Source organism: Centruroides sculpturatus, unplaced genomic scaffold (assembly GCF_000671375.1).
Source record: "Centruroides sculpturatus isolate CEXI.00-Female unplaced genomic scaffold, Cexi_2.0 scaffold1451, whole genome shotgun sequence".
Lineage (NCBI taxonomy): Eukaryota > Metazoa > Arthropoda > Arachnida > Scorpiones > Buthidae > Centruroides > Centruroides sculpturatus.
In genome coordinates this window covers 28001-53990 of record NW_019385625.1, presented here as the reverse complement: position 1 = coordinate 53990, position 25990 = coordinate 28001, and the positions used below count along the sequence as shown (strand labels likewise).

At 32.1% G+C, this 25990-nt stretch overlaps 1 protein-coding gene across 1 annotated transcript; it reads right to left on the bottom strand.

The window, feature by feature from the left end:
• Positions 1–4006: 4006 nt before the first annotated feature.
• On the bottom strand, positions 4007–25560 carry LOC111640716 (netrin receptor UNC5C-like). The gene is made up of 17 exons (XM_023386750.1): positions 25281–25560; positions 19294–19641; positions 15337–15621; positions 11458–11625; positions 9862–10026; positions 9656–9703; positions 8839–8988; positions 8506–8754; positions 8279–8425; positions 8095–8196; positions 7858–8024; positions 7524–7760; positions 6215–6361; positions 5967–6137; positions 5765–5859; positions 5588–5689; positions 4007–5514 (listed from the first exon to the last, which is right to left on the bottom strand). The coding sequence occupies exons 1-17, from the start codon at positions 25345–25347 to the stop codon at positions 5343–5345; spliced, it is 2820 nt and encodes a 939-aa protein (XP_023242518.1). The 5' UTR covers positions 25348–25560; the 3' UTR covers positions 4007–5342.
• Positions 25561–25990: the final 430 nt, after the last annotated feature.

Below are 25990 nucleotides of genomic sequence, written 5' to 3'. Positions count from 1 at the left end.
TATAATTTTGAAATGTATCTTTATTTAAATTATGACTTTATAAATAATGATTCTGTTAATGTTTGATGATACAGAAACAGATGAAAATATTCCATTGTAGATAGCATATAATATTATAAAATTTTTTTTACAAATTAATTTAAATTACTATCGAATCGTTAATATTTTTAAACTTTTCCATTTCAAATGTTGAACAGATTTTGAATTTAATGTTTTCGATTATTAAAAATTGGTAAATTCTTATTCTTCTTTATCTTTTTCTTCGTTTCTTTATTCTTCCTCTTTTCTAATCATACTTAATTTTTTTTGGAGTCTTTGTTTTTCTCTTTCCTCTTCCTTTTTCCCCTTCTTCTTCTTCCTACTCCTCTTATTACCAACTTCCGGTTTTTCATCATCATCCACTTTTATCAGTTTCTTTCTCGTCACTTCGTTTTTTAAAATTTGTTTTTCTTTTCTTTTCGTCTTTACATTCTTCTTTTTCTCCTCCTTTCCCTCTTCTTCTTCCTCTTCTTTTCCTTCTCCTCCTCTCCTTTCTCCTTCGTTTTTTGTTCCTCCTCTTCTTTTCCTTCTTCTTGTCCTACATTCTCCATCCAATAATATTCGCCCAATTTACGAATATATTTACTGAGCTAACCTAGCACATAATTCTTTCCTGAAGAACATAAAACTTTCGTGAATGTAAGGAATTTTATACTTTCGTTTTTACAATATAATTGCTTTACAGCCCTCTGTTACACGCTTGAAAATGAAATAATTTATTATATAAAATTCTCGTTAAACTTGTATATTAACTAGCTCAAATGACAATATTATTTAGTGAGAGAATTCTTATTAAATTAAAGTTTATTAACAAGGGCGATGTGAGACAAATATAATGTAAAAAGAAATATTAATTTAGAGCGTGGTTTTTACTTTCCAGTCATGACATAAATATATTTTTAAATGACAGAATGACATTTTATCAAGATTGAAAAATTGATAAGATTATGGAATTATCACATCGATCCTTCTGGGTCGTCGACTTCAAGAAGAATAGTTATTCCCGTTAGAATTCGATACGATAAGTTTTTCAATTAAAAAAAAATTTAAAAGTTTGATAAATTATAAGTCCTAAAACAAAAATTAATATTAAAACATTAAAAAATAGCATTTTAATTACAAAACCAGCATAAAAACTTTCTAAATTTTTAAAATTTAACATGTTTTATTTCAAAAATGGCGTTAAATTTTAACAATTTGAATATCTATTCTTTAAAATTTTATTTCTTATAATATCAATGATAAAAATCAGTTTTACTACATTAATTAAATTAATTAGTATTAATTGATATTAAGTTATTTACTTATTTAAAAATATTAATATTATCAGAACGCACCACCATCTGGTGTTAAGTTGTTGAACTTATTAAAACGCGATAGGTCATACATCAACGATTGGTTAGTTTTAAATTTGTTAAAGACTAATTTCATTCTTTCAAATTAAAAACTAGAAAAACTTAAAATAAATAAACCGAGAGTATTTTTACGATCATTAAATTGAAAAAAAAAATGTTTTTTTCCCCTTCTAATTACTCTGTTTTCGAATAAATTCTCATTTAATATATCTTAAGACTAACTCATTATTTGTAAAAACATTGAACGGTATTGAGCTAAACATGTAGTAACTAAGGTATTTATTACACGAAACATTAAAAATAATTAGAAAGAAAGATAGAGGGGGAAAAAGAGTAAGAAGACAAACTTGCTTCTTATTTTAATGATGTTTTAACTGCTGAAACTAATCCTCGTCCGTGTATTTGAATCACGAATCTATTAGCTGTGCATGGTCAAAGGAGCATAAAACGTAGTTTTCGTCACAAACTCTCTTACAAATTATTCTTTTTTCTTCTTCCTACTTGCTCTCGAATTAAAAATAATTATAAATTGCGAATCTTTCCGAAACATAATTACAATCTGAATTAAACCTGACAGAAAATTTCTGCCATTTGGTAAATTAAATTCTGACTGTTGTATGCAGTTGCCATTGTTTTAAAATTTGTTTTCTTGTGTTAGAAGCGTTCATTTTGACAAAATAATGTAAATTTTTATGTTAATTTGACGTCATTTTGTCATTATATAAATGTAGGAATGATACCAAATTGACGTAAATTGTATATTTTTCCGATAAATAAGTATACCTATTTATTTATTGGTTGCAATATCTAAAATTGAATGCATTATAATAGAGTTTATAATGTACAGGTTACCTGGCGAATATATTTATCTGAAGATACATAATAGGACTACTCTACAGATAAAGGCATCAGCTTGCTGTTCTGAGGACTATATTCGAGTTGAAATCGGTTCAGAAATTTACTTACGTGGTTTACCCAGATACGTCAAACTTCTCTCATATCAGGCCGCCAAAATCCTCCATCTGTTATCTTGTTCTAATCTGTGATGGGCACGAGAAAAAGTTCTCTTACAGGACAGGAGGATTGTGCCAGTACACAACAAGGACAGGAGGAGTTAATAATTACGGAATACGGATTTTTAAAAGTATAATTATCAATAATATTTGGAGATATAATTGTAACTTTTTTCGCTCTGCAAACATTAAGTGTCTTTTCTCTCGTGCCCATTATCAGTTTGACCGTTTCATGCTGAAAGCACTGGGTTACCACGGATAGGGCCCTATATATCTGGATAAAACTATATAAATTTTTAACGAACGTTTGTGGATTAGAACACGAATTCCAAGAGCATAAGTTGACACCTTCACCGCTTTTGTCAATCATAACTTTCGTAATCGTATCATCATTTTATAGTAACAAACTCAATCAACAGATGTCACTACAATACACGTTATTACTAAAGCAGCACAAAGTTGCTATACACGTATATATTTAAAATAACGTTTGATAATTTTTTACGTGTAACACTATTTTTAGGAACAATTGCCGTATAAAAAGGGGCACAATTCATTTTTAAGCTGAAATTTCTACCAATGAAGCCGGAAAATGCAAATAAACAGCAGAAATATTTTAAATCATAAATAAAATAACATTAAAAAAATTCGAGACGACGACTTAGGTAAAAATTCACGAAAATGTCGCGAGTCATGCATCCGTCCATATTCTATTTAAATAATTTATCTTATATATATATCCAGATGATGATTGATGAGTGGTAATTTCTTTCAACATGGAAAGAATCAACTTATAAATCATCAAATTGTATTTTATTTCGTACTTATATTATCAACGTGACAGGATGTTTCAAAAAAGCATCACCTCACCCATTGGTCGACATCGTGCATCCCATAAGCGAGCGTGACGTAATTTACCAACGACCCCAACATCAATCATCATTTTATGGGGCAAAATCTGCAAAGCAATTAGAAGTTTCAATCTTCGTTGTAACTCCGAGTAATTAAAGATTAGTGGAACGTAATTTACGGATAAATTTTTTTTATATATATTTTTAATAACAGTTGTCCATTTTCTTGATCATTTTTTCCGCGTGTGTGTTACGGAGTAGTTTGCATTAATTAATTAATTAAATTCCTCCAGGCGCTACACGCAATTTTAAGATGGAATTATTTTAAGCATTAAATCTCTTAATTTGTGTGTTTGTCTTTGGTATCTGCGTGCAGTGTATTTGTATAACTGTATAGTGAGTTGTGTTTATAAATGTATGTGGAACGTGTGTTGATGCATGACTATATTGTATGTTTTATAGTTTTAAATATCAACTAAATATGGTTAGCATTCTTAATGTTCGAAGATTGAAAAATATTAAATATAAATATTCGATTTATTATTATATTTATCTAAGAAAAAATATATATAATCGTTTTTACGTGTGCGTTTTCATTTACGTGCTGTTATCGTATCACGTATGGTGCCACATACGATCTATCCATAACTCTATGGCGATCGACTTTAACGTAAATCTATGAACATCTCGTACGCGATATATCGATGTTTCCGCAATCGATTATCGAGTAAACAAAAACAGATTTGTAAATTGTGTATAGCTCTTTATATTACTCTAAATGAAACAATATACAACAATATATACTGTACAAAAGTAACAATACGTTCTCGCTGAGGTTCTAGAGTTTTGTTTTGGTACAAGTGATGAGCAGTGTAATCAAACGAGCGATTGCATCTGCCGGAAGACTTTTCGGCAATATTGCATATTCTACAATTTGAAAAAATCTAGAAAAATTATTTACAATTTTGTTTTTTCCCCCCTCTCTTCTCCTTGGTATTTGCAACAAAGATGCAAGACTTTAGTGTTAATTAACACATGGAAAACATTGTTTTTTCACTTTTAAAATGATACAAATAGTGCATTTCTCGTTATGCAATAACAGTTTTTTGTTTTTTTAACATCAGACAACAAATGTATACATATAATGGTTATTAACAGATGAATATAGTTTTTATGTCCTATTAACAAGGTTTAAAATAAGGGAAAAATTTTAAAAATTAATAAATATGTTTGTTTTTAAACATATTTATTAATTTTTTAATTTTATCATCATCATTTTCGAGTCTGATATTGCACCTTTTGATAAAGTATTTTCCCCCTGTATTTTGTACTATAAACATACTATTGTTATTATTTCTTAAATTATCTGCAAACAATTGTTGAACACTGCATAAAAAGTGAAAGAGCAAACAATGGAAGATAACAATAACAGAATCCGTAAAACAAACAAATAAGAACATTTACGGCATTTTTCTTTGTGTTAATTCTACTCGTTCGTTGGAAAATAATTTAAATTTTTCTTCTCTCCTGCTGCAGTTTTAACATTGTTAAATAGTTTACACTTATTTACAAATTTCTGGTTGCATTTATGAAGAGTTGTAAACATTTTTTTCAATAAGTCATACACATTAAATTAACATAAAAAGCATATTTCAATATAATGTTTAAGGGGTGAATTACGCAAAACTTACTATTCTACTCTTGTGTACGATTGGTGATATCGCTAAAGTGAAAAAGCCTAATTACACTTAAACAATCGACTATACATTTCTTTTGTACTTTGAAAGAGTAGTTATATAAAAAACATATTTGTTTTTCATCTTTTTTATAACTAGTTACGACCTTTTTTTTCTGTTTTCTCTCTCCCTCCTTTATACAGTATAACAATTCGAAAAAATTGGAGATTTTGAGGATTAATTTTAAAATCTGATGGCCATTTTCCATAAACTTGAACATTATCGCTTTGTGACTTGATTATCTTCCTGATTTTTTAAATTTATTAATTATATCACAAAGTTCAATGCAGCCTCATTGTGTTATTGTTTTCTTCTTGACTGGATAGCGATGTTAGAATAAATAGTTTCTCACAGCCAGGAACCAACATGTTTTTCTACAGCAGAAGCCGCATCGCACCTTCCCATCACTCTAAGAATGTTCAACAAGTCTGTTAAAGCAACTGCATCTCTGTTCCTCGCTTCCCAAAGATCCAATATTTGATCAGTGGGGCTTTTCTTTGTAGCGAAGTAGTTAATGTACCTTAAATGTCAAAAATCAAATTACTCGTGTGAAAACTTCATCATGAAAAGGTAAAAGTAAAAAAGTAAATTACCTATCGACCCCCAATTCTTTCGCCAGTCTCCTCCAATCGTTTCCTCTACTATTGGGAGGATCTAAGCAGATACACAACTGTTTCCTGACGGCGGAACTCAACCTAGAAACACCATTAACGGGAGTTAGTAACAAAGAAAAATTAATTAAAACTTTACACGTACGAGCAGGCTACTACCTGAATCCTTCTGAGGGTGCATCTAATTTTACTTGAGTATTAGATCCGATCGACGTGACTATTGACTGAACACTTCCAGGATTAGACGGTATTTTCTAAAATAAATAAATAAATATTCGAGATATTTCATTTAGGAATGCGGCATTAGGAGGAAGTTCGTGAAAGTTTTATGCAATGTTAGTAAGCTTTGACAGCATTTTACCTCTTTCAAATCTGTGTTAATCCTCAACAGCTGCCGATGAGCTTGCGTTCCTCTTTGATAAACAAGAACATTACAACCGATCATTTGAATGGATCGGTCAATATGCTCTAAAGTGAACGAGCAATGGAGATTATTCTGATGTCCACTCCATACGTGAAGAAACGGGATTTCCTGAAAAAATAACCCAATTAAAATCTTTTCGAAACTGTGCCAAGATCGTTAACTAAATAAAATTTCCGCTCACCAACCTGATAATTCGATCCTGGTTTACACTTCCATCCGGGACCAATATCTTCTAAGCAAAAACAGAGATTAGCACCTCCATCGTGGAACAGCATTGTCTTTGGACGGTCTAAGAGTTTACCACCAATTTTTTGTTCTATCTGGACTACACCCTGTTTGTATAGAGAAATTCGGAGTGTAAACAAACAAACGGCAGCAATTTCATTCAATACAGTTTAAAGATAAAAGCACTACACGGAATTGCTCTTATCAAAAATAGATTCTTTTTATTATTATTTCGTTCTGACTTTTGAGAACAGAAATCATAAAATTCCGTTATTATATTTAACGTTGTTTAGTGTATGACATCAAATAGCCATAAATCAATCAAACTGAGTGGTTGTTCAACAAGAATGTGTAACATTATAGTGAAACCAATTAACAACTTGTCTCTCAAATGTCTGAATATCCATTTATAAACGCAGTTTATAGTAATTTGATATTTATCACAGGAAATGTCAGAAAATTTATATTTCGCCATTTCTTAATCTAAACTGCAAAAATGGAGAGAAAACGATCGATAAATCTGACAAATTTGCCAATCCTTTTTTTGTATGGTAATGTTTATTTCTGTGAATTGAAAATCGTTGTTTCGATCGTGTACCATCTGATATTTAACTTTGCAGAGTTCATTTCTGCATCGATCTTTGTACCGGGTAGTTGTTCTTGTGTACTGCAGTCTTCCCCCACTGACTAATTAATGTTTAATGTTGGATCAATGGGGACGAAGCTCGCGAGCTTTATCAGAATTAAAGCTAGATTCTGGTAGAGTGAATTTCTTATTTTTACAAATGTTAAAAGTTTTCGAGTTGAAATTTAAATTACTACTTCTTGCCCAGATGCTCCACCCATGTATATTTACGTCACAGCGACATAAGGGCTACAATATACGGTATACTAATTATTAAGCGCTACTGGTTTTCGTGCGTGCATGACAATTCATTTGCGTAAGAATAACTTATGAAGGATATTCTATTATTTATAAAAATTTTTATAATTGTACCTTTCGCAATTAGGTCAAGAATATGATTACATGATTACAAAAATGCAGTCCAGTATGAGTTATGAACCGGTGTAAAAATGAGAATAAAATCCTTTTGTATAATGAAAGCTGCCCGAGTTGGTATTTGTTAACGACATCGCCTATTAAATTTGCATATCTGTATAAAGCTAAGATTTAAAGAGGAAAAAAGTATCGTTCTTGTTCTATAAATCGTGTAAATGCGCGAAAAATGTTAAGTAAATGGCGTCAGTACGATCTTTATGAGAACTTACTTCTAAGGCAGCTTGTGTTGCTTCTATACAATACAAGCGTAGACTGTAATCAACGGATGAATGAAGATAAGGTGCGAAGGCTGCTAGAGTTAACGATTTTGTGGCTTTACAGCCAGATTTTGATTCACCGACCAGGACATAACGAGCCAGATTGTCTATTATTATATGGCACTGCTTCAAATCCAACTGGCAGTACAAGTTGGTGTTGATCGTCTCTCGACCTACAGTAACTAAATTCTGTCGTAAAAAACAGCAAGAAAAAAAATCTAAATATGTATCGACGTTATGTAATGTTATGCAATGTATAATTATATCGAAATTATAAGGTACAAACCTGCCAAATTGGACTCTCCTCTTCTGGGCTACTGTCACTTTTATATACATTAAATAAATAGTTTTCATGGTTTAAAGCACAATGTTGAAAACTAAGAATAACAGGTTTATTAAACTGTAAATCAGGTGGTCCACATTGAATGACCGGACTCAACACTGTTGATTTATCTGAAACATAATTATAATGTGAAATACAAAAAAAAATGTGATGAGTAAAACAAGACTGAATATTATCTACCTGGCAGTTTAGGTCTGTCTTTATCATCCCTTAATATAGCTATATATATATCTTCTCCTGAAATATTCTTAATAGCACCTTCTGGTACAGTTAACGTTATACCTAATACAAAATTGAAGGTAGTACAACTTTATTTTTTTAAATTGAAAATGAAAGATTACAATGCTATAAAATAGTAATTTACCAGACGAAGGCAACTCAATTCGTCCACCACATTTTGAGATATGACTCCATGAAACACATTCTGTTTCCAAACAAGATGGCAACTGCGACATGACCGAGTTTCTAACCGATGGCGCTATTGAATCGTACGTCGAACTATGTTGAGAGCCTAAGAAAGAAAAAATTTTTTCACTCATTAAAAACTAAACAAAACACATTTAAGAACATTTAAACAAAAGATTTACATACCTAACAACATTGGGGAATCTACAGAACTAGACTTATTACTAAAGTTAATGATCTCTGGCGGTTGAGATTCTAGTAGAGGTTCACAATTCTGTCTTTTGCAGCAGATATCACCGGAAGGATAAATTGGAGCTGGATAAAAAAGTGGAACTAATGGACTTCCATTTTCTATTCTGCCGAGGACAGATTTTGTAGAATTTCCATTGTTGTTATGGCAATTTTGTCTAGTGCTTTGAGTTAAATCTGGCTGAACTAAAAAACAAAACGTAAATATTTAGTTTTGTATTCGTTGAAAAATTATATTCACACAAAAATTAGAATGAATGAAAAATTAACCTGTAACAGGCACACTATATATGGAAGAATCGTGACCTTTAATTTTTCTGACCAGCAAAATGATCATGATGAGTACGATGATAAATACAGCAATGGCAACAAATAAACCAACGTACAGGGATATATCGACGTCGGGTTGAGAAGGAGAAGCTGAAATATTTAATTTATTTATGTATTATTTTACATAATAAATATATCAAAATTTTCGAGAACGCTAAAATACATTATTTTAATACTTTAAAAAGTCAGAAAAATAATTTTATGGTGTTTACGTTATTACGTTTAAAAATTCATCTTTTCGCCGTATTTAATACTTTGAAATAATAAATTTTTAATATTTCTCTTTTAATATATGTGAAATTTTTATTTTATATTGTGTCGTAACGTTTATAAATACGATACACTTTAAATTTAAAGACTTTTCGAATGTAAACTTTTAAAATTTAAACACGTTTTATGGTAACTTTCAATTAATTTTTACAACATTCGAAAAAAAGAGTAAGATAAATAAAAATTCCACACAATGTAAATCAAAACTATAACAAGCTAGCCATATTTCAACTGAGATGGACTCATTTGTCAAACGGAAGGGGGTAGAAAGAGCGGAAGAATTATGGCTCAAACGATGTGGGGTGTCCTACTTAAAAATGAGGGGGCGTTTAAGGCCCGAAGCTTTCTTTAAATACTCTGAGCTCTACCTTAAATACCCCAAGATAAGCTTCTGTTGTCATGTTTAAAACAAACAAGTCACATATTCTCATTGAAAATAGCTCTTGGTTAAGTTCCATTTTCAGTTTACAGCCAACGTTCCTCATACCTTCCTCCGTTCTTCCATATATTAAAGGGCTGTCATTCATTCTTCCAACTAGAAGCGAAGGGAGGAAAAACGAAAAAAAAATTAATACTGACAAAAATGTTTTTCAAATTTTAATACGGGTTAAATTATTTTAAATATTTACAGAACGATCATATAAATTCCTCGAATCTCTGATCGTTAATTCCAATTATTATTATTAAACATACCTCTACACATTCCATTTGTGCAGTTGGCGGTAGCCAAATCTTTGCCCGGACAATACCGACCACCGTTGGAAGGGGGAGGATTAGTACAAGAACGACGTTTGTGATGTCTACAATCAGGACTACAAGTAGACCAAGAGGACCAACTCGTCCATTGACCGTCTTCAGCTACAGAGGGAAGAAATAGAAAAAAAGTTAAAAATCAGCAGATGTACAAGAACTCGTCCGTTCCTTCGAATAACAAGGAGGTTTTTATGCTATGAGGATACTCTCAACTAAACATAAGGACTAAAAATAATTCTACAGTACTTTTTGCTAGTTGTGATAATTAATTGAGGTGTTATCTTCACACGAAAGGCTAAATCAGCGAATAATTCTTTGCTTCCATCCTTCGGATCACGATAACATCGCATCATAAAAATACCCACGTGGGTGAAAATTACGAGGGTAGAGCAAACGTTCCAGTGTTATTTTCAGGAATTTCACATTCCAAACTATCATATAACGAGTGTAAAATTTAAAACTACAGGGGAAAATGGCTACGAAACAAGTTACTTTAAAACAAAATGCAGATGTTACATCCGCCATTGTTGTTAGGCAACAACCGAGCAAAATGCGTGTTTGGGATAATCTGATCTCGACTAATTTGTCACATTTTATCACAGCGGAGAGATAACATTAACGAACGAGCATTAGTGATAAGGCTGTTGTGTTTTAATTAGTCTGCAGTTAAACAATTGCGAAGATAGTGTCGGCAACATGCTATAAAAAGGGAGCACGATTAAAAAGTAATTCTTTCCAATGATAATTATCGCACGGATTCTTTTCCAGGAAGACACAAACAATTCAAAGAAAGAAAGATTGAATTATTAGAATGTGCATATAGCAATCGTGAAATTTCCTCCATTTTTTAAGCGAAAATTCGGGAGGGGGAAGCAGTGAGCGATGATAAAATTTCTAATCCTACCCATTTTTGTGTTCGTTCCCAAAATTATCGCGATTTAAGTACGAATTAAAATACAAAAGCCACGTTAAAAATTCTATTCAAATTCGAGATTTTACGATTTATCAATGCAATTTGTGATCTTATCTTTTTTCCTTCTATTTAAGAAGCTGGAGAACAAAAAACGGTGCTCAAATATAAAAAAAGCCATTTGTCGGTTTACAGTGTTTCCACACCAGGAGATAAGCCTCTTTCAAAATATGACGTTTCTCATTTAATGACAATTTGATGTTTCAAAAGTGATGTGGAGTAATGACGTGATCAGCATCCTCGCTAATATGCTTCCTTTCCTCGGTGTCATTTTATGTCAACCGAAAGGAGGAAATTTGAAATTTTACTACCAAAACTTTCTACCAGAAATCAATTTTTCTTATACTTACATATTTAAAGTTTCTTACGATCGAGTTAAATTTTATAAAATCAGCCCAAGCTTTTATAATAATAAAAAAAAACTTATTCCTTATACTTCTGGGCGAGTTCGATTTAATGTTCTGGCGAATATTATTAAAGTTGGGGTCTTATGTGCCAAGTCGTGTGAATGGTGGGTTAACTATTCTACCCGGTTCTTTGTTTAAAATCAATATAGGCTGACTTACGAGGGCACAAATTGGTGCAGTCGATCCTTTGTGTGGCATCACCTAGGCACTGTTCTCCTCCATTTAATGGGGCAGGATTGGTGCAGAGTCGATGTCTCGTTTGAATTCCACGACCGCATCTAACACTGCACTCGTTCCAAGGGCTCCACGATGACCATTCTCCATTAACTAAAAAAAAATAATAAATTTTATAAAGTGAAGCAAACTAAATACAATTTCCTTAATTACACAAAAGGCAGATGTTTAGTAACATCTGCCATAGAGCAGATGGAACGTTTAGTAAAGCAGCTACGTTTTAATACGGAAAGAATTTTTGGAATTTATTCATTAATGTGCGTGTGCAGTAAATGTTATCTATCCTAATGTAAATAAACTTTTTTAAGAAAAAAAAGAACAGATTTCCAAGAATTCTGCAGAAGCTATTGAAAGAAAGTCACTCTTGCAGCACCAAAGTCATAAAATAGGTAAGCTAGAAGGCGAGGATAAGGCTATACCTATGATTTCGACAAAAGCAATGGATCAGATTACTTTGCCTGTAGGAGGTCATATCGGAGGAAGGAAGACCCCTAGTGCTAGCTGCGGGAAATGACAGATGGATCAAAAGATGCAAGACGTAAACTGTCAGCGCAGTTGGGTCTGACTCGAAATTCTAAAGTTCAGCTAGGTCAAAATGATGTCACGATCTGCCGACGGATGATAAAGTGGTTATACGTGATAACAGCGAAAAACTTTCCATTCTTTTTACTACATTAACATCATTATAAAGAGAGGCCCTCTTACCATCAAAATAAGCTCTTCAATCTTTATTATATAGGGAAATCGTTGGCATACAAGAGAAAGAAAGCTCTCGAGTGGAGAAACGGGGTTCGAATCAGTCGATAGAAACAAAAAAGAAAGCAAACCGAGAAAGAAAAGAACACTCAAAATCGTGTTTTCTACTTGTTAAGCGGTTGGCAAAACTAATATCAAAGGAAACATTTATCAATGTCGTGTCCTTATTCCACTATTTCTTACCACTTGACGGAAACGTAGCTGCATTCTGGCGATAAGGTACTTCTTTCGTTGCGCAAAGACAATAGTCAAACAACCAACCTACTAAATATTTCTTAAAAATATTCCTACTTAAAGAGACTTCTTAAACAGATATAACCGTGTATTAATCAAAATCTACATGGTAATTTTTATATATTATCCTATTAACATTGGCATTGTTCGTTTCCCCCCCTCTTACGACTTTACATTTTGTATTCTTTCGGCAGAGTGAAATCGTGTTTTATGTTCAACCTTAATAACACGGTCAAACGCAGGCAGAAGTCGTTCATCAGATGGAAATCAAGCCCTTAAGGATCTTTCAGATGTTGGGTGGTTTAGTTGGTTTAACAAGACGGATGATACAACATCCCCAAGGCCACGGTAAGGACCCAAGTTCATTTATCGCGCCGTCGATTGAACGTCTTAGTATATACTATTTTAGTAATAAAAACGATGTAAAAGTTATATATCTAAATTATTTATTTAATAAATAAATTATCATTGGGTAAAAGATTTTGTCGTGCCTGACTTTATTTCTATGACCTGGATAAGATCAAGACAGTTTGATAAAAATAAAACCCCATAAAAACATTATTAGAAAATATTAAATTTTTCCAGAATATTTACAAAGGAAAAAAACTAGAATTTTCAATGTCTTTTCTATTAAAAAATTTGAATACAAAATATTAATATTTTAAAGAATTTAAGAAAGGGAATGAAGACCATACAAATATTCTATATTGAATTTGACGTTAGAAAAGATTATTTCCGCTGAAAACCCAGAGGAAAAAAAAGTAGCAAAATATTGCCATTTTTATCCATGAAAATAAGCGTAGACTATCCTTTGGGATGGAGTTTTATAACAGACTTTTCTCTCTTTCTATGAAATCATTCATCCCTATTTCACAAAGAATGAGTTTTTCTTCACCCTCTATTAATTTTGCTCACAAAATGCGAAAAATTTTAATAAATAGAAAAAGTACAGTTAGCCAAAGAGAATTGACTTGCTTAAAAACACGCACTTTTTTCAATATCTACTAACATTTTAATTTTCTAACTCGTTCGATTCCAAAGAAGAAGAAGAAAAAGAAGCTGTTACGGAATATCGAATTAAAAAGATAAGCGTCCAGTTCCTGGAGTAACGTACAGTACATTCTTACGTGTTACTTCAGGATGTCGATACTTTCTCAACCCAGGAGAGAAATTATAAAAATTCACTCACGTCTGCCATCTTGTTAATATGGCGTTGGACGGAGTCGGCAGTTTGTTTAATTCGAATTTTTCATATATCCTACCTCGTTTAAATCTTCAATCAAGAGTATAGATAACCGATAAGATTTTTTGAATCGAAACGGCATGTAAAAAATGTCATCATCTAGCGAACGAGCACGAAAAAAAGAATGAAAAATAATTTTAGTTGAGTTAGTAAATGGAATGCAAAAACGAAAACAAATAATGCCAACGTTGTTAAGATGAGAGGGAATTATTTTTTTTTTCTTTTTGTTATGTCAACGATCGACCTTGAAAACGTCCGATCTTTGTCTGCTTGGCCTTCATAAATATCAACACGAAACCGGTTGTGGTTTCGAGCCCGGTTTGTACTGAAGATATTTAGGATTTCCGACAAGTGACGTCAATTTCGGTAGCTTATCTTCCATCTACAAAAGTAGCAATCCTTCAACACTATCAAGTAAACTAGAACTAGAACCAAGCCCTACTTCGAAACCCTCTTTTAGACACAGTAGACTTAACTTATAAGAATTTTTTTTTTTACCTTTTGAAACATAAAACAATAGCATATTAAAACATTTTTTGATTATAGAGCAGTGGCGTGCAAAGGATGCCATTTGCGACTATAATAGTTTTATTATATCTCAGACCGTTCTAAATCAATTGTTAAACGAACAACAACAGACAGGAATTGCTGACAGTAATACATCTAGAAACCAAGGTTTTTTTTTTTTTTTTGTCGTCCCCTACAAAAACACCCGAAAATGTCTGAAATTTTAAAACTAGCGAAAAATGTTCGCAGAAAGCAGTATAACAAATATTGTAACTAGTCATTTTTTACTTTTCAAAAACAGAAACCTTTTTAAAAATAAAATTCCTGACCATAACTCATAAAAGCAAAACATTCCAGAACGTAAAAGCTATCATTTCGATACTTTACACAGAAACGACAGCACTAAATTCAACGTTTTGGTCAATGTATAGTAATCATACTGTTGATGGTTTCAATAAAAAAATTTCAATTCCTAAGAATCTTACGAAAGAAAAATAGAAGAAACGACACCGTTGAGGATATAGAAGAGGAATTGACTTACATCCCACAGATTTCCGCTTTAAAATAGACCTTTATTTTCAAACTATATATCTTATCCTAAGTAATGTTCGATTCTATCGACATAGACTTTAAGAGTATTGAATATGTTTAGACCACATGACGTCGTAAACATTTATAAGTGTTTAGTGTGAATAAACGATAATGGTCGGCGCATTTATTGTTCAGAGAAGAGGAAAATTACTCACCGTACACGGTCAAAACGGCAGTTTCGATGAGTCTTTGATTGGCCAAGTTTCTCACACCGCAAGTGTAATTACCCATATCTGATAAACGCACTTGACTAATTAACAGATTTCCTTTGTTGGAAATAATAAAATTAGGATCTTTGTACGTGTCGATCTGCTCCCCGTTCTTAAGCCAGAACATTTCTGGAGTCAGTACACCGTCGGGTGGTANTGAATATGTTTAGACCACATGACGTCGTAAACATTTATAAGTGTTTAGTGTGAATAAACGATAATGGTCGGCGCATTTATTGTTCAGAGAAGAGGAAAATTACTCACCGTACACGGTCAAAACGGCAGTTTCGCTGAGTCTTTGATTGGCCAAGTTTCTCGCACCGCAAGTGTAATTACCCATATCTGATAAACGCACTTGACTAATTAACAGATTTCCTTCGTTGGAAATAATAAAATTAGGATCTTTGTACGTGTCGATCTGCTCCCCGTTCTTAAGCCAGAACACTTCTGGAGTCGGTACACCGTCGGGTGGTAAACACTGGAGAGAAATTTGACCATCAATCTCAACGCTGGTACTCAAAGGCTGATTGATGAAGATCTTTTTCAAGTCTATAAAAATTAAGTAAATATAAATTTTTGAATAAATTTCATAATGAAAAAAATCAAAAATTTAAATTGCAAATTTACATAAATATATAATAAAATTACAAAAGTTCTCTTACATATCTTAAAAGTGAAGCTAATTTATAACGCGTCGGCTAGCTTTTTTAACATGTTGAGTGCGTTTAAAATTAATTATCATGGTTATAAACTTTTGTATTAAATATAATTTATTGTGTTTTTATGTTTTACTTATACAGAAAGTATTTGTTTTTTTTAACTATAAAGGTAATACAGAAAATTTTATTTGCAAAATGTAATTTAAAAAACAGAAACTGAAGGACAACAGTAAAAGTGGGAATTCTTAGCGCTTGAAATCGCCTACCAGTGAATGTTTTCGGTTACATATTACGAAATTACTTGGCAGCAATCACAAGAAAGTTAATCACAGCAGCTTGTCGTACGAGGTCGATCTCTCTCTGGAGAGAGGGCATGAACGATTATTAAGAAAGTTTATTAATCATTTAATCTATAAAAAAAATCAAAACTGAAAAATATGCTAAACAAATTTATAGAAAGTAAGCAAACATTTTTCTAAAGAAAAGAGGAAGAAAAAAATATTTTTAAATTAATTCTAACTTATAAAAATGCAGATTAATTATAATATTTTTTTATTTTTTTGAATTAGAAAAAAAAAGGTTAAACATTTGCATAATTTCTCTTTCCTCGCATAAAATCATTATTAAACTTTTAAACAGTTTAAAGTTTTATATAAATGGATAATTTCATTAACTTTTCGGATAAAAATTAATTATTGAACTATTTTCCGAGTTAAGCAGGTGAATTTTATATGTATATGTCTTATTTCATAATTAAAAAAATCCGGATATGTAGACAAATCTATAACGTGAGATTTCTTCCGTACGACTTCTCCAAAAGCGTTTATGAGTTAGGGTAACGTACAAACAACCCAAAGCAATCTCATAAATCTTTGTCCCTTGAGTAACAGAAAAAGAAACAAAAAACAATAAAAAAAAAGCATTTGATTGAGGATAAAAAAAATACAAAGATCAATTTCAGAACGAGTTAAAAGATATCTCAATGTCAAAAGGTGTGGGTCTTACTCTGACAAGAACATGTGGTGCCTAATTGTCTTCTATCTATCAGACTTTGTCGCCAATTTGACCCATCGTGAGGAGTAGGAACAATTGATCTGACCGATCACGTGACACACCATCGGTCATCATTGTCTGGACTTTTGTGTCATTAGGTCGAAATGTCAATGATCTTTTCTTTTTCCTACCCTCTATCGTCTCCTCGCTAAATAATCTAGTTCCTTAAATAACTAACTATACATATAAACTACAAGAATATTTAAGAAAGTTTCGGCATTCCTTTTGTACTGTACGTAAGCCGGAGATAATGACTTTTTAACACGTGATAATGGATTCTTTAGTTATAGCTCACGTAATACTCTTAACGAGTAAGGACGTACTGTACATCGAAGAAGTTATATTCTTTTTTTAAAAAAGGGAAAAAAATCTTTTCAAGATTATAGTCGTTCTCTCGAAATTTACTTGTCATTTCCATTTTTAAAAATAGAATAACTTGATTTTATGAAGAATTAATCACCAGATATGTCAAATCCCGATGTCTAAATGGAGAAGAACAGCTCTCGATCGGAAATGTGTCGGAAATGTTGAGCTATAACCTTCTTTAATGTGTTCTACAGGCAGGAAGAATCGATTGAAAATTTCATTGAGAAATATTCATATTAAACTTTTCTACAAGATGCGATATGTGTGTACAGTACATAAATATCTGAGTACAAGTTTAAAACTTGGCCTCGAACACCTCTTTACACTTCTAAACATATCGAAAAATATAAACACATTCCGAAAGATATCAAAACGTAAAAAAGAAAAAGTATAACTGAACTTTAAAACTTTTCACATCTAACTTTAAAAATATAAAATAAGAGTTGCCCTAAAGGCCTAGTCGTGAGAAAATTTTTATAGAATTTAATCCCCTTGTTTTTTTATACGTTATATAGGTAGCAGGGCATTCACTTTTTTTCTTTTTTTTTAATTTTATGACACGAATATCCGAATAACTTCAATGTTCACACAGCTGTTGTTGATGATAGTTTTTCCGTCGTCATAGAAACCAGGTGAATTTTAAACAGAAAACACACAGAATACACCACTCCGAACCCCCTCTCTCTTTTTTTCCTATCATTTTATCGAAAGGTGAATATTAAAAAAAAAAGTCAGCTGCACTCAACTGCCAAATCTTTTCTCCATCTTTCAGAATCCTAATTCCATTACAGAGAATGGCAAAAAACAATAGTTAATATATATATTTGCTCCCCCTTTCTGTTAGTAAGAAAAATTGATTACATCCAGAGAAAACAAGAAAATAAAAGTGGAGCAACAAGAGACTTTTGTGTATGTCAGAACGGGTAGCGAAAGAACAATGTGCTGTCGAACTTGAAGATTGTAAATGATCTGAAAGATACGAACAACAAAGTCCATTTAGAGAGACTTACATTTCTTTTCCACTTTTTGGGCATTAAAATCAATAATAACTATGGACTACATAGTTATCTAGATAGGATTTCACTCACTCATTTTCATAAGTAAACAAGGAACTCAATCGAACTGCAAAAGAAGTTAACAGTACGTAGCACCTGTCTCTGAAAGATCACCACTGAAGTCAAGACTTCCTGTAATTAAAAGAAAGCCATAAAAAGGTTTTCGGAGCTGGTACTGCTCTGTCGACATGTCCTCTCCATTACAAGAGAAAGTTCCTCGTGTACAAACGTATAACAAGGAGCGTATGACCTTGGTTTCCTTCCCTTTTTTTATAGGTTGTAGCAACTGTTAATTATTGATCTGTCGGATTTGTAATCTCAATAAAAACATCACAGTCGTGTATAACAATGGAGGAAAGTCTATTTCGCTTTCTTCTGACAGAAACGATTTTTCTTATGACACTGATCCTTTTGAACAGTCTATTATAGCGAAAAATAGATAATTATACGGCACAGATGCCTTTCTAGGATAATAAAAACATAAATCATTTTCCTTATATAATTATTAAAGAGGGGGAAAAGCTTATATACTGTATATAAGTTTCTCTTAAAATGATTAGATTTTGTCCATATGTATGCCATAATGCGTTATGAGACATTCACAAAATTGATAGATTAATTCTAGAGAACTATATACTTTCCAAGAAAGGCTTGGTAAGGGCGAAAAAGAAAGAAAAATATGCTACTATTTTCGTAGTTGAATTTTGTATTTTTAAATAGAAATATAAAAACATCTGCACATTTTTACTACGGCTACGCGCCTCTTGAAACTCCAAATAATACAAGACTAATTGTCGTTTGGAAGATAGGAATGGAAAGAGTAAAAAAGAAAAAAGGATGAAGTGGAAATAACCGTTTTCTGTAAGCCTTTCAATTACAAAAGGTTAGTCGGATGTAAGAGGATAAAAGAGATCATCTTGTTCACGATTGGAAATGTCAAATTCGATCAAACGCCTTCGCTCTAATAAGAAAACGAAATTTATCACCGGCAACAACTTTTTTCCTTAATTTTTTTTTTAACGTTTAGATCTAAAAACGAAGAAGTTTTTATTTTTAAGGAAGAGAAAATAGGGAAAGAAAGTACTTACAGGAAGCTCTAACGATGGCTTTTCTGCTCTTAATTTTACCGGTAGAAGACCAAGCATGACAGAAACACGTGTACAAATCGAAATACTCGTCCACTTCATCTCTACTGATGTCAAGGCTGACTTCTACTTGTGATATTCCTGTCATGGGATCGACGTATTGCTGTTCATTTGCGTGATGCATTTCTTTACCGTTGCAGAGATAATAAACATGGAGGGCATGACGAGCTTTGCACCATAATCTTGCAGCACGATTTCGGAGGGCATAAGTATCTTGTGGCTCTTCCAAAAACATTGGCGTGGTCGATGGCTCGCTATCTTGAATTGGGAGTGGTTCGAGGAGTAAACCACCTGTAAATATGTCAAAGAGGAAGGAAAAAGAAAAGTTTTTCATCCCAAATAAATAATAATAATAATTTAGCAATTCACTAATTTTCATAAATATTAATTAATGACTTCTAAAGAAACAATTTATGAACGGAAACAGATTATAACAATAAAATCTGAATCTAGTTAGATTTCTAATCGATTGAATTAGATTTAATTTAAAAGTGAAAAATTATATATAATTATTTAATTTATATCGGCACAGAGATATTATTATGATTATAATTATAATAATATCATTAACCCCGAAATTCAAGTTTATTCTATTCAAACTCCCATACAACTCTCCCGTTGACCATTAAAATCAGATGTAGTACTAAAATTAGTACGGTAAACAGAGTAAAATGACGGTATAATATATTTTAAAATTATATTAGTTAAAATTAAGTATTAACTGTTAATCGCTTATTTCAACCCAAAAAAGGGGTGAAAAAAAGCGTAACATTCTTCGAATCTGAAAGGAAATCTCTTCGAACCGATCCCTGATATACAATCCTCTTCCGGTTCAAAATAATCCAAACAACTAAAACTATCTTCGACACTAATAAAAATGGAAACCAGTGATGTCAGCTTGCCAAAATTTCCTTTTGGCCCCGCTGGAGTAACTGAATGGCATATTTTCAATTGAACGAGATAACATCGCCAACAGTTTATGTACACAATGTGACGGCCTGTAAAGATATAGATTCTCATTTCGGGCACTCTACAGTGGCCATCTTCAAAACAATGATTAAGAAAAAATCCTGGCCAATCTATATACCGATTCGACGTACAATTTGCGATAAATTTGTTCTAGTAATTTTTGAACAGTCGCGGACTATTGGTAGTGATTCCTCTACATTTCCACAAATCGATTGACCTCATAACCGCATAAGCAGTTTGTAGTTGAAACTAAATAGAGGAAAAAACAAAAATGTTGGAATGAACAATTTAGAAAAATTTTATCTGTTAAGTAACCTAAAATCAAATTGGAAAGTATAGAAGAATTTTTATTGTCCATTACAAATAAAAGCTTTTATTATTGTCGAGGAATAAACTAACTACACCATTTTATCCCGTTCATCCTTAAATAAATAAAATAAATATATATATAAAATCTAAAGTTTATAGAATTTAAGTATATTGAACTCCGCCCAATACGGTTTTAACGACAACAGCTTATTTTCTAAAAATATCTCGAAGTATCCGCCCAATTGGATGCTTCGCTAGCTTCTATTCACTCTTTTTTACTCGGTCTCTCGAGGATACTTTTTAATCTTTACTGGGGTTTGTTCGCTATATCTGCACTCCGCTCACTCCGCTTCCTGTAGCCGATCCCACTTTCTAAAAATAGATTCCATCCCAACCGTATCCTGTAGGGAATACTTTTAAGCCCCTATATGGTCTCTTCACAACATCACTACTCCGCCCATTCGATGATTCCAGCAATTACTAATAGCGGTAGCTAGAAATTCTTCCAATTAAGTTGTTCCACTTCGAACTTTTTATAACGCAATCGGCAATTTTTTCTCTGTTTTTTTTAATATACTCGTCCAAACTAGTGTTTTCCCTGTTAAACTAGAAAGCATAAAAAACACTCAGCATTTTTAATATGAAAACAAAAAATTACAACAGATGCTTATTAAATAATCCATAAACAGGTGAGAAGATCCAACAATTGCCAAGATCGATAATGATACAGGTTTTTCTCTTATACGATTTTGTGGGTTGCACATCGAGTATGAAGCCCGTAACAGCTTTCGATTTTGTATTATACCACTTCAGTTGTCGATTTCCCCCCTCCCTCTTTTTTTTAATAGTAAGAACACTGATTGGATCGATGATACTATTCGCACCTATCTCACTCATACGTCTAAAGCAACACCTTTATTTCCTCCTCCGTTACTGATATCTGCTCTCTGCCTATCGATTGATGTACAATGTGGTCAGTCGTCGATATCTCTGACAATGTCGATCATGCATAGGGGATGACACCAAAAAGGATCACTTGCTGGAATAAAATTCGTTAAAAACTGATTTTTCCCCCTGCGAAAGTACTACACATTCGTGTACACTCTTTATTTTAGCGGGGCGTATCCTCTTCTGGAATAAGATTTAAAGCATAATTGAGGGATAAACATGTAATTTATCATTAATATCCATTAAATAAAGCGTTTTATTATATTGTGAGCGTTAAAGCGTATCTTAACAGTAAAAAAAAATTAAACCACACTTTGTAATTTTTCCATACGGTAATCGAACGTTGTCAACTATATTAATTCCTATATATAGATACGTTAACATACCAGAAGGGTTTTCAGAGCAATCCATATTCTTTCGAGGACGTTTAAAACACACAAATATTTAATATTTATAAAATAAAGAAGTTTATTGTTTATATAAAATACTTCAACATAGTACTTCAAAGACTAACAATTCAAATATCCTATATAAAGAAAAAGAAAGCACATTTTTTCCAAACTTAACGCTTTTATTCTTCATATAAAAGCGTTTATTGTAGAGTTCGCCATGCGGTACAGCTTTTATTAACCCTTCATAAACGGATTCTAGGCGAATATTACAGTTACAAGCATTCGTTTAGTCGTGTAAAATATTCCAAAATAAATGTAAGAAATATCTTCGTGTAGTTTAATATTGATAATAGTTTCTTGTAACATACATTTATCCAGTAGAGTCAAGAGTCGTTAGCAGCATTTAAAAAAGAATATTAAAAAAAAATGTATATCACTTAAGGATGCAACTTTAATCATTCTAGTTTGTGACTTCCATTTCTAGACAGAAAATCTGATTAGTATACATTAGGAGAGAGAGTGAGTGAGTGGGGGCAAGTTCATCTCCTGGACATTAATGAAGATATTTCCGGAGTAAAAAGTTGATTGCTTACTATCTTTAAAACTACTCTAGCAAGTTTTCATTCAATGTTTGGTGTATATTACTTTAATTATGACCTCATAAAATAAAGAAGGATGGAAAAAAGAAGAAGAGTCGCTCGTTTGACTCCTGTTCAACGAACTACTTAAATAATTGAACATTACCTTCAATTTATGAGCAATAATAATGCATTTAACTGATCAATTATTAAACGTTTTCTGTATCTGGTTAACATCTACGTTAATTTAATGCCGTGGAAGCGCAATGATTGTAATTAAATAATTATGTTTTAACTGGAATATTCTGCATTCGGTTATTAATAGAGTGTATACGGATGTCGATGAATATTCCAAAATAAGTTGGTGAAGTATAATCACTTTTGTGTAAACTATAGCAATCTGAACGATCGCTCTTTTGGATCATTAAAGTTAATGAAGTTGCTTCAAATGGCGCTATATTATAGCCTATGTTGCATTATGTTTAAAGTGATTTTATAACATAAAAAACACAAAGATTGGCCTATTTTGAATTATGCATTATCTATACTTTTACTCAGTTCAATTTAAGTAAAAAGATGTTAATAAATTAAAGAATTGCTATGTTCTGTAGCCTAATTAACACACGGTATAATGTAAACTACATATGATACTATTCAAATATCCTTCAAAGAGAGTTTGTGTGAGGCCCGGAGAAGGGCGGACGGGCCATTTTTGTCCATTTTTTTGAACAAATGAAATATGTAGAATGTTTCCGTATTAATAAAGAAACAATTTTAAATATTTTATTTTTCTTTAGTANGGGTTGACTCGTTCTTGATCGTTGTAGCAGGTTTCTTAATTACATGAGATAGTTCGTTTTCTAAATGCGTAACAGTAGACGAGGAAGTACGCGTTGAAATGAAATATTCGTAAGAACTAGGTGTATCCGTTAAAACTAGATAAGGTACAGTACTAAACGTTTAGAGGAACGGGCAACAACTGCTACTATCGAGGGACTGGCGACGACTGGTTAAACTCACAGCAGTTTGCTATATTGAACTGATGAAAAGAGAGACAGTAGATCAGAAGATTATGAGAAAGCGTCACTTTCGATGCTGGGGACTTAAAAGACGATTTGCTCCCAGGTGTGAAAGTTGACAGTTATTAGACAAAGTTTTATTATCAAAATTATGTGGTTATTTAGTTATGTTGTTAATAAGTTACGTAGTGAGTGCAGATTCCTACATTTTTATATTTCGTACTTAATTCTCTTTCCATGTTGTTTATGCCACCATAGCCAATAGCAATATAGGTATCGTGCAATGTCTCAAATATTTCTTCAGTGTAAATGTAATATTTAATCAGGCACAATTCATTTTCCTATTTCTTCAATAGATACAATGTAATATCTACACAAACGCATACTCTTCCGGTAACTTCGAAGTCACTTTGATTTTTGACACTTTCACTTTTTGTATCATTGTCGAATATGCTGATTTTGTAAAAATTTCAGTGTTCTGAACTTTTGATACTGACTGATTTAATCGATTGTTGAATTGGTTATTCATATCACATAATGATTGCTCCATGATCGTTATTATTTCAAAGAAGAAAACATTAACTTTAAGAGAAAAAAGTAAATTTAAAATCTGTACAAGATTATCTACTAGTACCATGAATTTTTAAAATTTAATATTAAACGCAATTTGCAAGCGCAAATCAGTCGCGAGTGTTGATTGGTTAGCGTAAGATGATCACTCGTTAAGGTATTATCATCATTTTGCCCGACCAAGTGATAGCAGTATTCATAGTGCCCTGCAATCTGATAAATTTTGATAAAAAAACATGAAATTTATTATAGTGACAATTATTCGTAATGACCAGGCATTATGAATAATCCTATATTAAATCTAGATTAATCCACAGAAAGACGAAAAAATCTCTCCTTATTTATAAAAATTTTTTACCAAAATTGATCAATTGGAAGAAGAGATTCGATTCATTTATTATTCAGATTTAAATAATAAAAACCTGCGAAATATCACAGGATTTATGTTTAAAAAACGGATTGAAATAGAATAAGAATCAATTTTTATTATTAAAAACGTTTATTCCCTAAAATTCTCTTTAAAATTTCACTCGGAAAAGTAATTAAAAGAGGATTATCCTCTACGTTATCCGGATCAGAGAAGATGCTTCTACTACTACTTCGGCGGATTAACGAACCACAACTTATTAACAAATACAGAAAATTTATTATTAAGTTTACTTTATAGGAGATTAAGTTATAAATTCGGATTAAGAAAGAAAAAGTATCTAGAATTTCTCAATAAAAAAAAAAAACAATTTTTATTATATATAAAAGTATAGGTTACGGATAGATCGGATCGAAAAGGATTTTCGTAAAATAAAATCCGGATCAAAGAGAAAAACAAAAGTGGAAATTCCTAAAAAATTTGATTAAAAAAAAAACATTAATTTAACATCCGACATCACTTTGAGAAAAGGATTAACGTTACGCGTGACGTCACGAGAAGATTAATGACGTCACGAGATTAACTTAAACGGATTGGAGAGCGGGAAAATAGCCAAACGAGAAACATTTAAATTTCCGCAAAATTTATCACACTGTATGTGACGCATTGATCAATATATAGGCCAATGTCAATATTGTATACAGACAACAAGGAAGAGAGGTTAAGATTAAGTGGATAAGGATTAAGAAAGGGATTAAGCAGTATTTAATCCACTTACCGTCTCTCCTACATAAGCCTAATCTGGCAGCAGACGTCAACACTGCGACAACAAATACGACATCCATGGCAAATCTTCTCAGGTACGGCCGGTTACCGATCGGCCACACGAAACGGCTCCTAGTGCAGCCACGAGTGTGATGTTATACGTTACGGTGGCCGTCATGGGCCGGTTACGACGCCGGCAGCAGACTCAGACTTCAGCAGACGACTGCAGCAGCCATGGCGCCTTCGCGTGCACTTAAAAATACGCTTACGGCGCACGCTCGATAGTGGTTCCCCCTGGCTGCTAAAAGTCCGGTTTGCAGGTGGAGAGAAAATTTTATAAATAATTTTTATTTTTTATTTTTTATTTTTTTTATTTTTATTGTTTGTATATATATATATTTTTTAAATTAAGTCGCTTTTCGAAGAATTATTTTACAGTTAATAGCTTTTATTTTATTTATTTGTTTTATTCTTTTTATATGCGCGTCTATCCGGTTTCTTTTTATGCAAATTTTTACATTCTCAAAAGGTTTGTAGAGTTTCGCTTACGATAATTAATGGGTAGATTTTGTTTTTTTTTAAAAAAAAGTGGAGATTCTTTGTGAAATTTAATAGAAAATAGTAATTTTTCATTTTGTAAATTGTTTTACTTACATTTAAGTGATCTTTTAAAAATAAATGTAGAAATAAAAGGCTATAAAATGCGATGTTTAATACGCGCGT

Bases quoted from the DNA above. Each gene is read 5' to 3' on its own strand.
- LOC111640716 (XM_023386750.1), bottom strand. From the start codon at position 25,347: ATGGATGTCGTATTTGTTGTCGCAGTGTTGACGTCTGCTGCCAGATTA. The intron at 8,755-8,838 runs GTTAATTTTTCA...TTTGTTTTTTAG, and splicing joins ATATAGTGTGCCTGTTACAG to TTCAGCCAGATTTAACTCAA. The intron at 5,515-5,587 runs GTAATTTACTTT...TTGACATTTAAG, and splicing joins AAAGAATTGGGGGTCGATAG to GTACATTAACTACTTCGCTA.